We start from the raw sequence: 15,778 nt of genomic DNA on the forward strand, positions 1-15,778 counted from the left end.
AAAAGAAAGAAAAGACATTTTATTATTTCCTGTAGTGTGTAGTGACATCGAAGCCCAGAGGATGCAGACCATGTATGCAGGGGGGGGGGGGGGGGGGGGGGGGCTAAGGGGCTTCAGTCGTCATTTTTTTAAGTAAACGTGATTAAAACCGCAACATATTATACTATGCATCTCGTCAACTTTTTTTTTCTTTTTCGCTTTTTCGAAGCAGAAAAAGCACTTATTTAAGTCACAAGTGGAATCGGGTACATACAAATTATTTTCACCATCAGACTGCGTGTCTTCTTGTTATAAAGGTGAATGAAATTCCTCCCTTGAAATGATTTTGTTCCGAGTTGAACATGTTGAAGAGAAAGTGAGCATGGGAAGTTCTTTCACGAAAAATAGTTTTTTTGTTCTTATTTTGTTCCTAAGGGATTTCATGATTGCTATTATTAATATTTTTATTATTTCTTAAAAAAATTATTATTAATATTATTATTTTTTGGGGGGGCTGCTCCCACCGCCCCGGCCAAGGAAAAGGCGCTTAATGAAAATACCTTACAACTGACTGAAAACTTTAAACACACTAGAAAAGAAAAGGTACATCTATCACATACAAATAAGGCATATTCATAACACTTGGTCAGAGGTAAATAGGGACACACTGCCAAAAAAGGGGGAATTTGAATTCGAAAAAAAAAACACAAAAGCCACAAACACATTTGAAAGGGACTGTTCAATTAAAAAGTGCATTTGCAGGATGGAACAAAGACTCTTGTTATGTTCCATCTATTTAATATTGTTTGATTTATTGGTGTTTTATCATGTTTATGTCCCAATAAATTAAATAACTTTTTTTTTGCAGAACAAAACAACAATGACAGAGATATACAGTCCATTGTCGTTGATGGCGTTTTAATTTTAATTCAAGAGCCTGCGTACAATTACAACGAAGAAAACAATCGACGACAACGTCAACCAACGTCAACGATAAAAAATTGAGGAAAAATGCTCCAAGCACAAGGTAATAATTTCTGGTCTACTACGTTTGTATTTTTGATATTTTCGCATGCTCACTGTATTTTTGTTTCATTTTAAGATAGCGATAGCTATAAATTTTTGACGGATTTTGAAATAATATAGCATTTTTAATGTCATTGCCCCACATAAAGGGTTTTGTGTAACTACTGTAAGTTCTTAAGCTGAATTCTCGGTTTTGTTTTGTGTTTTTTTTTAAAGTAAACTTTACTATCCAGTGTCATCTATTCATTGATTATGAGAGCATGGATACCAACTGTAATCATGGTAATAATAGAATTTAGAAAGAGGCATGGCAAGACTTCCATATTTTCCCTCCACTAAAGTAAAATTGAAAACAAAAATATGGAGGTTTAGTCATTAGATAGAGATTTACTATAATCTATATTCTAAGTAGAAGTTAAGAAGAAGGAAATGTTGAATACATTAATATGGCTTCATTCTGTCAAAATTTCGAGTGTGTGTAATTCCAAGTGGCATTGGTGTATTTAGTCAGAAAAGTAAATACCCAATTAAATATTTTTAGTAGACTAGACCTAGTCGTAATCAAGGTTATATTATAAACTTGTTCATTGAATGAGTGGTCGTAATATCGGATGATAACCATGGGCATGCCATGTCTTCCAACAAAGTGCTAGCTGAGTAGCTCAGTGAATAAGGCGACAGACTGGAAATGCCTCGTCTTGCAGGGAGAGGTTCGAATCTAAGTTCCAACCAGAACTTGAAGTAAGAAGAAAAAAAAGAAGAAAAAGAGAACCAAAGAAGGGAGTTTTGGAGAAGTGGTTTTTTTTAATTAGTGGAAGGGACATAACTCAATTTACCTTGGAATTTACCTTGGAAGTAGGCATAAAGTTATACACAACTTATTTGCCCCTCTGTATCCAAACGTTGGTACCTAAAACTTATTTGGCGTTGAGTGGCATGGGTAGAGCATGGACAAAGAAAATTTTCATCTGGATTGTACATGTTCAAGGACCTTTTCCACACCTTTTCCAAACGTGATTTGAACATGTTGACAGTTTGACTGTTCACAACTTCATCTGGTAGATTGTTCCATTGAGTGACAACTCTCTGAGAGAATACACCTTGTCTCAGCTTTGAACGAACCCGATTCTTATGAATTTTTAATTTGTGTCCACGTGTTCTCTCTGATCTAGACAGTGTAAAGAATTGGTCTGCACAGAAGTCGTCAATACCGGTCAATAATTTGAAGATCTGCAACATGTCTGTTCGGTGTCTCCTATAGGCAAGTGTAGGCAGTTTCAGGCTTTGGAGGCGTGCAGGGTAGCTGAGGTCCCTTAATGGAGTCAGAAGTTTAGTTGCTCTTCGTTGCACCTTTTCAAGCTTCTCAATATCTTTTTTGTAGATAGGATGCCATACACATGAGGAATATTCTAAGACAGGCCTTATTAGTGTCTTGTACAGAAGTAGGAATCCTTCTTGATCAAAAGATGAAAAGGTACGTCTGATCATTCCAAGTTTTCTGTTTGCTGCAGCGACAACTCTTCCGACTTGCTGATTAAACTTGAGTTTATCATCGAAAGTGACTCCCAAGTCCTTTTCCTCCGATACTGATGCGATGTCGGAAATCATACCATCTTTCTGCACTTTATAAATCCTGTCTGAACTTTTTCTACCTAAGTGCATCACTTTACATTTTGACGTATTAAAGGGGAGTTGCCATGTATTGGACCAATTTGAAAGACTGTCCAAGTCTTGCTGCAACACCTCACCATCATTGTTATTGTTAACAGAAGAGTAGAGTTTGGTATCATCTGCAAACATTTTGACTGTCGATGAGTTACCAGATATAACCTCGGGGAGATCATTAATGTAAATAATGAAGAGAACGGGGCCGAGCACACTCCCTTGAGGAATTCCGCTGGTAACAGGTACATGATGTGAAAATGATCCATTGACATTTACTCTCTGGCTCCTATTAGATATAAATGCTTTAATCCAAAGCAGAATCTTCCCTTGGATACCATAAGCATGCAATTTCTTCAGCAGTCTTTCATGCGGAACACTATCGAAAGCCTTTTGGTAGTCGAGGTAAATGCAGTCCACATTACCACCATTGTCCAGAATATTACTCCAATCTTCAATCACTTCGAGAAGTTGAGATGAACAAGATCTTCCTTTGCGAAAACCGTGCTGGTGCTCTGACCACAGACTATTTTCATTCATATGCTGCACTATTTCTTCCCTCACCATGGTTTCCATTATTTTGCTCACCACACTCGTCAAACTAACTGGACGGTAATTTCCTGGAGCTGTCTTATCTCCCTTCTTGTGCAATGGAACTACATCTGCTAGCTTCCACTTAGAGGGAACTTTTCCTTCCTCTAGAGATGCATTGAACACATTTGAGAGTATTGGGGTGACATTTCACCGAGTTCCTTGAGTACTTTGATGTGTACCCTATCTGGGCCTGGAGACTTGGACTGGTCCAGTGATTGTAACACTTTAAGGACTTTGTCAGTGTCAATGTTGATAGATGTCAAAGGTTTGGCATAACTTCTGTCAGAAATATCTGGCATGGTCATCAAATCCTCCTTCGTAAACACAGAGCCAACGGTGTCCGCTGAAAAAATTGTTCAAAAGTACTGCCTTCTCCTCATCATCAGACGTCAAGGATCCATCAGGTCTTGAAAGAAGACTGATGTCGTGCTTTATTTTTAGTTTACTCTGAACATATTTCCAGAAACTCTTGGAATTAGTCTTCAATTCTGAGATTAACTTGGACTCAAACTTTCTTTTGGCTTGATTGATAACTCTTGTAGTCTCATTTCTAATTCGATTGAAAACACATCTAGATTGAGCCGACCTTTGACTTTGATGAACATTCCATGCCTTGTGCTTCCTCTTAATTGCAGATTTGACTTCTGAGTTCATCCATAATGGTTCTGCTTTAGTAGTTGAAGATGCAGTTGACTTGGGTACAAACTCCTCGGTTAATTTGTCAATATTGTCTTTAAACAAGTTATATTTGTCTTCCACATCTTGATCCTCTTCAAAGTCGAAAATCTGATGGTCCTGAACAAAGTTTCTCATATCATTGTATCTTCCTCTGAAATAGGCATATCGAGGGTGTGACATAGCCTGCTTAAACTCCAGACTCAAATTGAACTGAATCACAATGTGGTCACTTTTTCCTAGTGCGGCTTTATATGACACATTATCCACCGAATTTTCAGAATTTGTCAGTATCAGGTCCAGAATGTTTGCCTGCTGGCCATCTCTAAATCTTGTAGGCTGATTCACCAGTTGGAAAAGAAACAAGTCTAAAGTTGTGTCTAGAAATCTCTGTGCAAATTGTTGATCTGGCCGTGTAACATCCAGCGAATCCCAAGCAATTGTAGGAAGATTAAAGTCTCCTGTAATAACCAGATTATCGTACCTTAAATTCTCTGCTTTCTTCATAAGTGATATCAGCGCCTCATCATTCCTGGAATCGCTATTTGGACTGCGGTATATACAGCCAAATAGTGTAGAACCAGAGTCATTTACAATTGAACACCATACACTCTCCACAAAGTTCATGTCAGGAAACTCAACTTGTTTTGCATACAATCCGTGTTTGACATAAATTATTACTCCACGCTTTGGTTCCTTAGACAAGAACATATTGTAGCCAGGTAAGTAGAATTCAGAATTGTCTATGGTACTATGAACATTCTTAGGGAGTATTTCCGTCAAGGCTATGATATCTGGCTTTTCTGCTGAAACTCTGATAAGCAGTTCATCTCTTTTATTTAACAATGAGTCAACATTACTGTAAAAAACACGTGCCGAAGAAGTAGCGTCAGACCGAACAGTGTGTGTGGAGGAAGAAATTTCTCTTAAAGTTCCTGCTGATGAATCCACCTCGCATTCAGAAAATGATGATTGTATATTATCTAAATCAACTACTGATGGTGCATCACTGGTGCAAATAGGTGCTTGTGCTGTTGTTGTGCATGTATTTACAGTGCTCCTTCTCCCTTCACTATTTCCGAAAGGGCTGGTTCTCAACTGGATTAGAACCTGTTGTGCTCTGAGTCTCACGTAACACTAGTTTATTTCTAGCAATCTTCCATCTTAAATCACCTTCTGATTGACGTGATTTCAGTTCCTTCACAAGTTTACTCCTTTCCTCTCTCTCCTTTTTAGTTCTGTCAGGTTGAATGTAGATATTCTTGAAGCGATCAGGAGCCTTAGCTAGATTTGCTGCCTGTTTCAGTAGAGTATCTCTTGTTTTCGCCTCTTTAAACTCCATAAGTACAGGTCGAGACTTTTCTTTCTCAGGGTCTCTTTTCCCTAACCTGATAACTCTTACATACTGAGCATCAGACATGTCAAGCTGCTTTAGAATGTCTTTTACAAAACCAGTATCTTGATCCTTTCTTGTAGACGAATCATCCGAATCTACTTCTGGTATCCCCTGTAGTATCACATTATTTCGCCTTCGAGCCTTTTCTCTCTCTTCCTCCATACAGCCTTTACAAATAGACACAACGTCAGATTGTGACAGTTTCAGATCATCTGGACTGTATCTCTTAGCACTGGCTGAAGCTGACATCAAACCTTGAGAGAGATCAGCTTGTACTTCATTGACTGATTCAGTCAAAATCTTGAGTTTATGGTCTAATTCATAACAGTGATCCTGTACTGAGCTCCACTTTACACTCTCTAACTCCAGTTTTGAAATTCTATCATTTGCTTCGCCTAAGAATTTGCTACATCTTTCTTCAACAACTTGATCGGTTTTAATGGCTTCAATCGCTCTTGATTCGCATTGAGCACAAAACCAGTGTGCAGCTCTAACTTCTTGAAATAATCGGAAATCCGAAGATGACAATCTGCTACAATTCATGCAAAACCATCCTTCACAACGTTCACATTCTATACAGTCAGAGTTGGTATCTATGAATGGTAATTTACATTTACTACATCCAGAAGTAGAGGCTGATTCACTTTGATGAGAAAGATCATTTGTTTTAGTTGAGTTTTTCCTAGTTTTGCTCTTTTCAAGTCCTGATAATGTTCCTTTCTTATTCTTTTTGGATTTTGTTTCCGAACTACTGATACTAGGAATTATTGATCCTGTCAAAGGAGCACTCTGGGAACGTTTCTCAGGGCTGCCACCACTACTTCGCTGACTTCTGTCCTTCACCCTTCCTCTATCCTCCATCTCTGAGTCTGAGACTGTATTGTAAAGCTGGTGACAGTACTGCAGTATACTATTAGCAACTGAATATCTCAGACAAAATTACTTAATCAGCTTCACTCCTAAGTTAGGCTAGGAAATGTTTTAACCGTAAGCCTGTAAATGTCCCTTACAGTTCAAACTCAAGGCCAAGCTTAAAAAAAATCAAAGTTCAAACTTCAAAGGATAGGTTGTCTCATTCTCAAAACTCAACCAAAATCAAGCTAAATGTAAGTAATTGACAGTAAAATTCCATTTGCACAATCTCATAAGTAGCATCTGCATAGGTTGAAAATCTCAGGTTTGGAAAATCAATACTGAAGTAGGGTGACTTACATTATCTGAATGAGACTGAGTGTGATTACATACATGTACAAAGTCTATGGGCTCTTTGAGACTCTGACTAAACCTAGTCCCACACACACATCCTGGAAGGCATTGAGGCTGAAGCTTTCTTGTTGAAATTTGAATCCAAAAACATCTCTAACATCCACAATCATCAAACGTTGAAAATCACATTATTGGTAAATGTATGTTAAAATCCTCAAAATATCCCAACATGAAGTAAAAAAATGGAATCCTTCCTGTGAAAAAACGAAGTTTGATACCAAAAATCTGCAAGCTAGAAAAAAATGCACTACCCATGCCAAGCGCCCTCTTCTTAGTCTTTCCTGAGGCATCACTCATATGAGCGATTCATGACATTGGATTCTAAAGGTAGACCCAATCCCAGCTCCCGGGGCCAGGCACCCCACTCACTCAGTCAAGCCGGGGTTCATTTCATGAAATCAAGACATGACACATGCAACTAGCAGCTCGCTCTATGAGCTGATCCTTCCACTTCTTTTGAGATTCCTGGAGTCGAGATAAAATACTTCCAATTTCCATGCGATTGCACAAAATAAATTATTTCTAACAAAATCTAAAATCTAATCATATTGTTTCATTTCACTTGCCGATCCATATAAAGTCGGCATCTATGCAAAAAGTAAATTGAAAATGGAAAGATTAAGATTGTTAATGTTGCTTGAGAGTATGCTTAGATGGAACAGAAACACAATGTGCTAATGATGTTCTCTCAATATTTCCTAAATCACTGATCTGATTCTCTGGAAAATTATTGTAATCTCAGGTCAATTGATAAGAACGATAACATGATTTTTAGATGATAATTTTGAGATAATATGCAGTCTGTGAGAAATGGACAGTGTCATACAATGATGAATTGACTGTACAATATTATTTCAGGTCTGTTGAATCCCAGCAAGGAGAACTCGCGCATTGCTTGTAAGAGATGCGGCTACACGGGTCATCTCACCTTCCAGTGCCGTAACTTTGTGAGGGTCGACCCAGAGCGTGATGTGACCCTTGACATCAGTAGCACCAGCAGTGATGACAGCGAAGAGGATGCGGCTATGATGCCGGCTTTACCACCAAAACCAAAAGGTAAGTACAACCACAATACATTCGGCATTGCCTGAGCAGTTGATTCTGCAGGAATTGATCAAATATCTTTGTCTCAGACCACTCACAGGTATTGCAAGGTTAGTATTAGTAAACAAACCTCGCACCAATTTCTAACTAGTGGGTCGCGCGTGCTGCGATCCCACTTCTGGTGTCCACAACACACGACTTCTACATGTATTGCTTGATTTTTCTGTGTGCGGCTGCATGTAATGAACCCTTGGATGGTCTTGGACAACATTTTACTTTAATATAGTTTGACTTCATAAAGAAATTACAATACGAAGGAGGGGGTAAGTCATTGCAGTGGACTTTGTCTCCAGCATAGTTTTTGCATTTGTTAGGAAGCTTACAGCAAGACTCGCCACCAATTTAATGAAACCTATAAGGCATAATTAAAATTTTTCTTTGTCATTTTGATTGTTGATGTTATGTTGATAATCATTGTGTGGCTTAAATTTTGATGTAAACAATGCAACATTATCACTTGTGCTACATGTAAATTGTTAATTTGTTAATTGAATATAATATACAAGAATCAAAATTATATGCGAACTGGAGATGAATTGGCCAATAAAATACACTACCTTGTCCCTGTAACACAAAGGTTAGCGATTAATTGCTGATTTGAAAGAACAATTCTGATTGGTTCCTAGTTAGTCTACTGAACAAAATACGCATGCAACAAAGAACTTGACTGGCCTTTTAATTTAGCCATTAATCCCTAACCTTGGTGTTGCGGGGCCTAGATGTAGCTTGTTACTGGCCATTGAAAACCTTTTTTTTAAGAAAAAGACACTGAAAAATGAAATGACTTGCTTGTGGATGAGGAAAATGGTTTGAAGTAGTAATGGTCAAACTCTTGAATATATCTTTATGACAGATGAAGATGCACATAAAAACGATAGAAGTGAAAAGAGGAAACATAAAAAGAGGAAGAAACGGGAAAGGTAAGTGTTTTTTAGGGAGTAGTTATGTTTCTAATCCAAATTAAAACTTTTCCCATCCGCCTTTGTCCTCTCATCATTCAACTCCATCAGTTTTTATCTTGAAAGCTCTTGCTTGGTTTAAAGTCCTTCATTTGGTATCAACAATTTTCTTACCAAAATTTTCCCATCAAAATGAAAGATCAAGGGAGGGTAAAACTTCGGCAGAAAAGTAAAATTCTGGTCAAAAGCAGTTAATTCGAGAACTGGAAATCTGTGACGAAATGAAATACTTTAATGATATAGTTTTAGGGAGAACTTCACATGCGTTTTGTGTACATATTTTCAGGTTTTCTCTTTTGTCTTTGACACTATTGCTTTCCTACCCTTGAACTCCAAAATTTAGGCCATATGCTCCATTTTTACTACCATTGAGCTAAGATAGACACTGCATCTGTACAGACTTGTGTAACAGGGAAAATGTGAAAGATTGTAAATGAAGTTCTCACATTTTTACTATATGTAAATGATTATTATGTTTTCTGACTAGGCTTTACTATCTGATAATAGCAAAATGTTGGTTATTTGAATGCATAAACATTTCATAATGGCTGGATATTGTAATTGCACTTGGAAACAAACACTTTTTTATTATTAAGTTCTATGTTTAATAAGTAATGCATCTAAACATATATTGCCATTTTATACCATTATTTGTATATTTGTAAGCCTAAACTAGTTAGGAGAGCTTCAAAACAGAAACCAGTTTTTCTTTTAGTCATCCTCAGGCACTCTTGTACATATTTTTGTCTTTTGCCTAGACATAATATAAATTTCAAAAAATGGACATGTTTAAATTGAAATATACAATATGTGGTAATTTCTTCCTCTTGTACATATTTTTGTCTTTTGCCTGGAAATAATATGAATAAAAATGGACATGTTTAAATTGAAATATACAATATGGAGGGAATATTATCACTAATATTTCTTTCTGAAATGTGATTACATTCATTGCAGAAGAAGTCATTCCAAAGCAACACACTCCTTAGATGATGACAGCGAGAGTTCTTCCGAAGACGAAAGGTATCATCGCCACAAAAGACGCAAGCACAAGAAAAGATCGAGACAAGAGACCTCAAGTGAAGATGAAGATACATCAGAAGACGAAAGACATAGGCGACACAAGAAGAAAAAGAAACACAAAAAGCACTCGCGCCAGGAAACTAGTTCCAGTGAAGAAGAAGACGAAGATAGTTCTTCGGAAGACAGTGAGGAGGAGGAAAGAAGAAAGCGCAAGAAAGAGTCAAGACACCATAAGAAGCATAGGAAAGAGAAAAAACACCATAAAGACATGAAACATAAATCAAAGAAGAGACATAAAAGAGAGAGGTAACAGTAATGTTTAGTAGGGTAGCGAATTGTCCTATAGAATTGTGCCAATGTCTGTAGGATTTTTTTAATGCAATCATAGACGAGGTAAAGATCAAGTGTCCTGTGTCATAAAGATTTGTAATAATAATAGATTCACCATTTCTATAACAAATTTGCTACTATCCAATCAAATTGAATGATATCAATAGCTTTTAACTGTTAATTGCTTAGCTTAAACTGTTATTGCAAGTTTGTTATTATAACAAGTTTTATGAAACAGGCCCCTTTTCCTGCCTTAGGAAAAGTTTTGATTGATCCAATTCCATATCAATTTTTTTTATTTATACTTTACAACCATAGCAAGATTTCTGGGATCATGCAACCTTTAAAACTTGTTTCAACCCCGTCTTACGCAGAGTTGTGATTGATCTGATCAATCGCAACTATGGACGGCCAGCAACGTCAACATCTATTATGCATGCTTGTTCAAAATATTTTCAATCTGTGATTTATATTCATGCATTCATTGTCTTCTTGAAAATTCACTGTGCTTCTCTTTGTTTACAAATGACATTGTGGAAATTTCCTGTAGAAAAAATCGTGACACTGATGGATTTCCATAGTTATGATTGATTGGATCAATTGTAACTCTTTGTAAGACAGGGCCCAGATATGAATAATGTGACGGCTAATTGCCAATTAGTTTTCACCCACTTTGTCTACTTAACATGTGGTCTCCTCCCACCTGGGTCATGTTTCATAAAGGCATGTTATATTTACAAATTTATGATCAGCCAATCAGATTGAAGGATTTCAGTAGCTTTTAACTGTTAAGTCAAATTTGTTATAACAAGTTTTATGAAACCATTTATTCTAATTGATATTTAGCCCATTTACAATTTCATATGATTTCCAGTTCAGCTATAACTTTATGACTAATATCCACATGGTCTAACACTACTTAATCTATTTGGTTAGATAAACTGTATATGAACCATATTTTGATTGGAGAAAAATTGAAATGTAATAAATACACAAAGTACTTATTAGACTAACTTATCATTAGACTATACAGCGCGTCCCAAAAAAAATGTCCCTCTGATATGCGGCTGAATAACTTCCAAAAATAAAAATTATTCTCAATGAAATGTATGGATATAGGAAGCCCATCTCTTGTTCTAACTTCTATGAAAATTTCATTGGTCTCGCTTCAGTGGTTTTGAATACACAGCCTATTATGTAACAGTGGTGCTTTTCAGCCCATTCCAAGTTTGCATGCATGCAGCACTGCTCTGTGTTCTGCATTTTCTTGCATATCAACCCCCTTTGACCATTCTGACCAAGGAGATATTAACTCTATCTCCATGTTCTGACCAAGGAATTCCCTGATCTGACCAGGGAAATCTCCATGATCTAACCAGGCTCGTCAAATCACAACCTGGAGCATGTTCAGAAGGGCAAAAACAGTATTTGACAGTACGTTTCATGTTTGATAAACGGGATATGCACAATGATTGAGACAACAGGTCATGTCTGTTTCATGCATAATTCCAACAATACTGCATTTTTGTTTTAATTTATTTTTTTAGTTAATAAGCTACTGAGGACAAGTCAAAATTTTCTATGGTAAAGTTTGTTTGTAAACGCAAAGGGTGATTAACTTGTGGATTTCCCCCTTTTTTCAGCTTATTTTACTCATCCATCATTCACATTTTCTTTCAAATTGGTGCACTGATTCCCCTTATTAATCATCAAACAAATTTAATTTTTAAGTTTCTTGTCCTTCTGAACATGCTAAAGTTTATGATTTAATGAGCCTGGATATGATTAGGGAAATATCCCTGCTCAGATCCTGGATGTAAGAATGGGGGTTAACATGCTACAGAAAATGAAGAAATGCATCAATACTGCAAACTTGGAATGGGCTAAAATGCACCACTGTTACGTAACAGAGTGTGTATTCAAAACCGCTGAAGCGCGACCAATGAAATTTTCATAGAAGTTAGATCATGAAATGAGCTTTCTACTCATGAACATTTATTTGAGAATCCTTCCACATTTTAGAATTAATCCAGTCCTATGACAGAGGGACATTTTTTTTGGGACGCGCTGTATGGCATGTATTCTGAAATGGGGTTTGATTTAATCTCTGGTTCAAAGTTGGGGTTTAACTGTGGACAGCCAATCGTGACATAAATCTCTAACACTAGAGGTTCAATGTATCAGCTAATTACACACTCAAATCATTCATAACTGTCTTGGAAAGATTAATAAGATAAATTGCCTTCAGCATTAAAGAATTAGAGAACAGCATAGTAAACAAAAGAATCATGTAATTTAAACAAATTTTACACATTTGGCTTCCCATAATTTTAGCACAAAGTCAGACCATGGTCCAAGTTAAACCCAACTCCGGAATACAGGCCTGTGAGAATAAGACTGAATGGGTATAAGGCCAAATGGTAATTAGACCAAATTGATTAAGGACCAAATGTTTAAGTTCATATTTGACTATCTGAGATTTGTAGACCATGTAAATAACTAATGTGACAATGCTCAACTGCAATATTGAGTTCATATTCAGTTGGGACATGATGATTTGCCGCACTTGTGGTAATAAAAATACATTATATGCTCCAAGTCTAAACACATCTTTGTTGTTTGTATTACTTGCATGGGCATACAACAATCCATTATTTGAAGAATGTTCTCGACAATAGGTTGATGATATTGATGAGAACTAGGAATTCCTCTAAGAAGAGTTGCAAACAGGTCGTTAATGAAGTGAGAATAATTCCTCAGAATTTGAAATTCCACATTAATAATGTGGAATTCCACATGGAGGTAAACTTGATGTGCACAGAGATAAATTCTGGGCTCTGATAAGTTCTGATTCTCCTGAAAAATCTCCCAGCCTTTTATATAAATTTCCAGTATTCTCGAAGCTTCCAATTTTATTTGTCATAATATCATTCTTTCTTCTTGGAAATTCCACTTCTACATGTGATATAAAAATCTTGATTGACCTCAGTGAAATTAACACATTTAAACAACATACCTTCTCTATTGTCCTTTTCCTTTCCAGTGATCACTATTTTCTACTGAGATTAACACAAGGTCAAAGTACATTTCAGAATAGCTAAAGTTCTACTGCCTCATTAAATATGCTACTATCACATGCCATTGAATGGAGTGTTTTAATAAGACTTAATTGTGACATCTAGAATTTGCTTTTCTACTACTCATATCATAGCACATGCATGAATCATTTAGTTTTCATATCTTTTATCTCTTAATGTTTTCGTCATTTAAAATACCTTCTGCCAATTTGTTTAATGTATCTGTTAATTTGTTGATTATTTCCGATTTTATTATGATAAAGTTTAATACTGCAAAGTCATTTCCCAGACACACAATTTACTTTCAGTTAATATTCATTTCTAGAATTCTACAACACAAGTAGTTTCAATTCCATACTTTATCCGTATTATTTATTTTGTAATTATTATCTGTGTTATGGTTTGAAATTTTTTGTGTCATTATTACTCTGTAATTATACATCGCAATTCGGCCTTAGCCGCGATGATGTCTTGATTTTTATTAATAAACCATTTATCTAGCAGAACAATTCTTAACTTATCAAACTGGCAATTTCTCATCTGTATTCAATCTCTTGATTAATGAACAACCAAATAAATGAAGATGATTTCCCTTACAGTTCTCCTAATGTAACAATTCGTTGCACGCACCACGAACCGTCCTCTCTGCGCACTTCGATGCGAAAGTTAGTTTCGCAGAAAACGCATTTAAAGAGAAGCCTTTTTAAAACCAACAATAAGTGCACCTACAAGAAAAGCAAATAATTTGCCGGTGTCTTCGTTCGATCGTTTAGGTTCCAAAGTTTCATCCTGTATCTTTATATTTTCTTGAAGTGAATTATTTATGCCACAGTTGGCATCGTAACAGAGAGGACGATTCGTGGTGAAATCGCAAGGCGCGATAGCGCACTGTATCTATTCCACGAGGACGGTTCGTGGTGCGTGCGACGAATTGACATTCATCACTAGCAGATGATTTTATCTATTAAGCAGTGATGCCAACTGAAAAATTCATCTTTCAGGGAAATTTACTGAAGGAGAAGGGAGATCTTTCCCACTAACACACAGTCCAATGAAAGAAATCAATGTATGAATGAGGGAGATGTTGAAAATCTGTGCTTTTTCTCTTGTAAATTAGTTAATTTTCAGAGAGCCTTTCTCACAATCAGAGAGACTTGGCAGCCCTGTATTAAGTAGTACTGAATTTAAATGTAACAGGAGAATTGCATTACAGGTATTGAATGATTATAAATTACAGTAATGGAAATGCAAATTAGATTTTGATACTGGTTGCTAGGTTGGACAAGCATGCATGTATGTATGTCTGGTCTATTCTTACACATATGCCATTATTGTGATATTGGGAACCACCGTTCACTTCATACAGCAGCGCTTTATTCAGTCACAGGCAAGGTTCCCTATTTGCACCTCCATTCACTTTGTACACAAATGCGCATATACAAATCGACGAGTGGTTCCCGAAACCACAATTTGGCCCATATGATAATGCACTTTTCATTCTGGGGGCCGTTTCATTGCATAAAGCTGTTCGTAAGTTAAGAGCAATTTTAAGAACCACTGGTGATCCTTTCATGTGGTATGGTATACACCAAAATGTTCATTGGCAATGTTTTAGGGTGTGAGAAAGGATCACCAGTCATTCTTAAAGTCACTCTTGAAGTGCAATGTGAAGGTCATTACTTGGTATACGTTGATGTTGATGTATGTATGAAAATCTGAAAGCATTTTGAAAATGACTTAATAAAGACTTACCGGTATCTTTTTATGAATAGATCACTTTTCAAAACTGTTTCATTTTTTCCAGTTTCTTGCCCAAGAAATGACATTTTTGTCATTCATTAATTATGAAAAGCCAAAGCCAATGCTAACATCAAGGTGATATAAATAAAGAAAAAATAAACAAGCATATCATTGTACAGGTCATGTAAAGGTGATATATATATATATATATATATATATATATATATATATAAACGGGGGTACGTAAATGAATGTGCTAATGACGTCACTCTCTATTCCTAATTTCATATCTTTCCTTTTTTTTTCAAGTCTACCCCAACAAAAAGTTGATATGAATAAAAGGAGACAAATCCAACAAGCAGAACACTGAAAATTTCATCAAAATATGATGTAGAATAAAGAAAGTTATGACATTTCAAAGTTTTGCTTAATTTCACAGAACAGTTGTATGCACATCCTGGTTGGTATGCAAATGAGGAGACTGATGACATCAACTCACTATTTCTTTTGTATTTTAATATATGAAATATTATAATTTTTAATTTTCTAGTGAAACAACAATTCCTCCCTGAACATGTGGAATTAGCATTGTTTAATACTATATCTTTCATTCAAGTTGGTCCTTAATGTCAAATCTGACTTATTATATAATTCAAACATTAGAAAACAAAAAAATATTGAGTGAGGGACATCATTGTCTGTCTCATTTGCATGTCACTGGATTGTGCATATAACTGTCTTGTGAAAAACAAGCACAATTTTATAAGGTCATTTACTTTCTTATTTTACATAATCCAATTTTGATGAAAGTTTCAATGTTATGCTAGTTTGATTTTTCTCTCATTTATTCAAATCAACATTTTTTCTGGGGTAGACTTGACCTATAATTACAGAGTTCAATTTTCCATTCTAATAATCTATAACATACATGGATATTTACTACTCAT

At 36.0% G+C, this 15,778-nt stretch overlaps 1 protein-coding gene across 2 annotated transcripts; it reads left to right on the plus strand.

The window, feature by feature from the left end:
- Positions 1–933: 933 nt before the first annotated feature.
- Positions 934–10,434, plus strand: LOC121423910 (protein SREK1IP1-like). Of its 2 annotated transcripts, none has more exons than XM_041619456.1 (4): positions 934–1,006; positions 7,457–7,654; positions 8,556–8,622; positions 9,619–10,434. In XM_041619456.1, exons 1-4 carry the CDS (start codon positions 991–993, stop codon positions 9,992–9,994), a joined length of 657 nt encoding a protein of 218 aa, XP_041475390.1. In that variant the 5' UTR covers positions 934–990; the 3' UTR covers positions 9,995–10,434. The 2 variants fall into 2 exon arrangements, with proteins under 2 accessions (XP_041475390.1, XP_041475391.1); XM_041619457.1 differs by having other exon boundaries at positions 9,622–10,434.
- Positions 10,435–15,778: the final 5,344 nt, after the last annotated feature.

Source organism: Lytechinus variegatus, chromosome 11 (genome assembly GCF_018143015.1).
Source record: "Lytechinus variegatus isolate NC3 chromosome 11, Lvar_3.0, whole genome shotgun sequence".
Taxonomy (NCBI): domain Eukaryota; kingdom Metazoa; phylum Echinodermata; class Echinoidea; order Temnopleuroida; family Toxopneustidae; genus Lytechinus; species Lytechinus variegatus.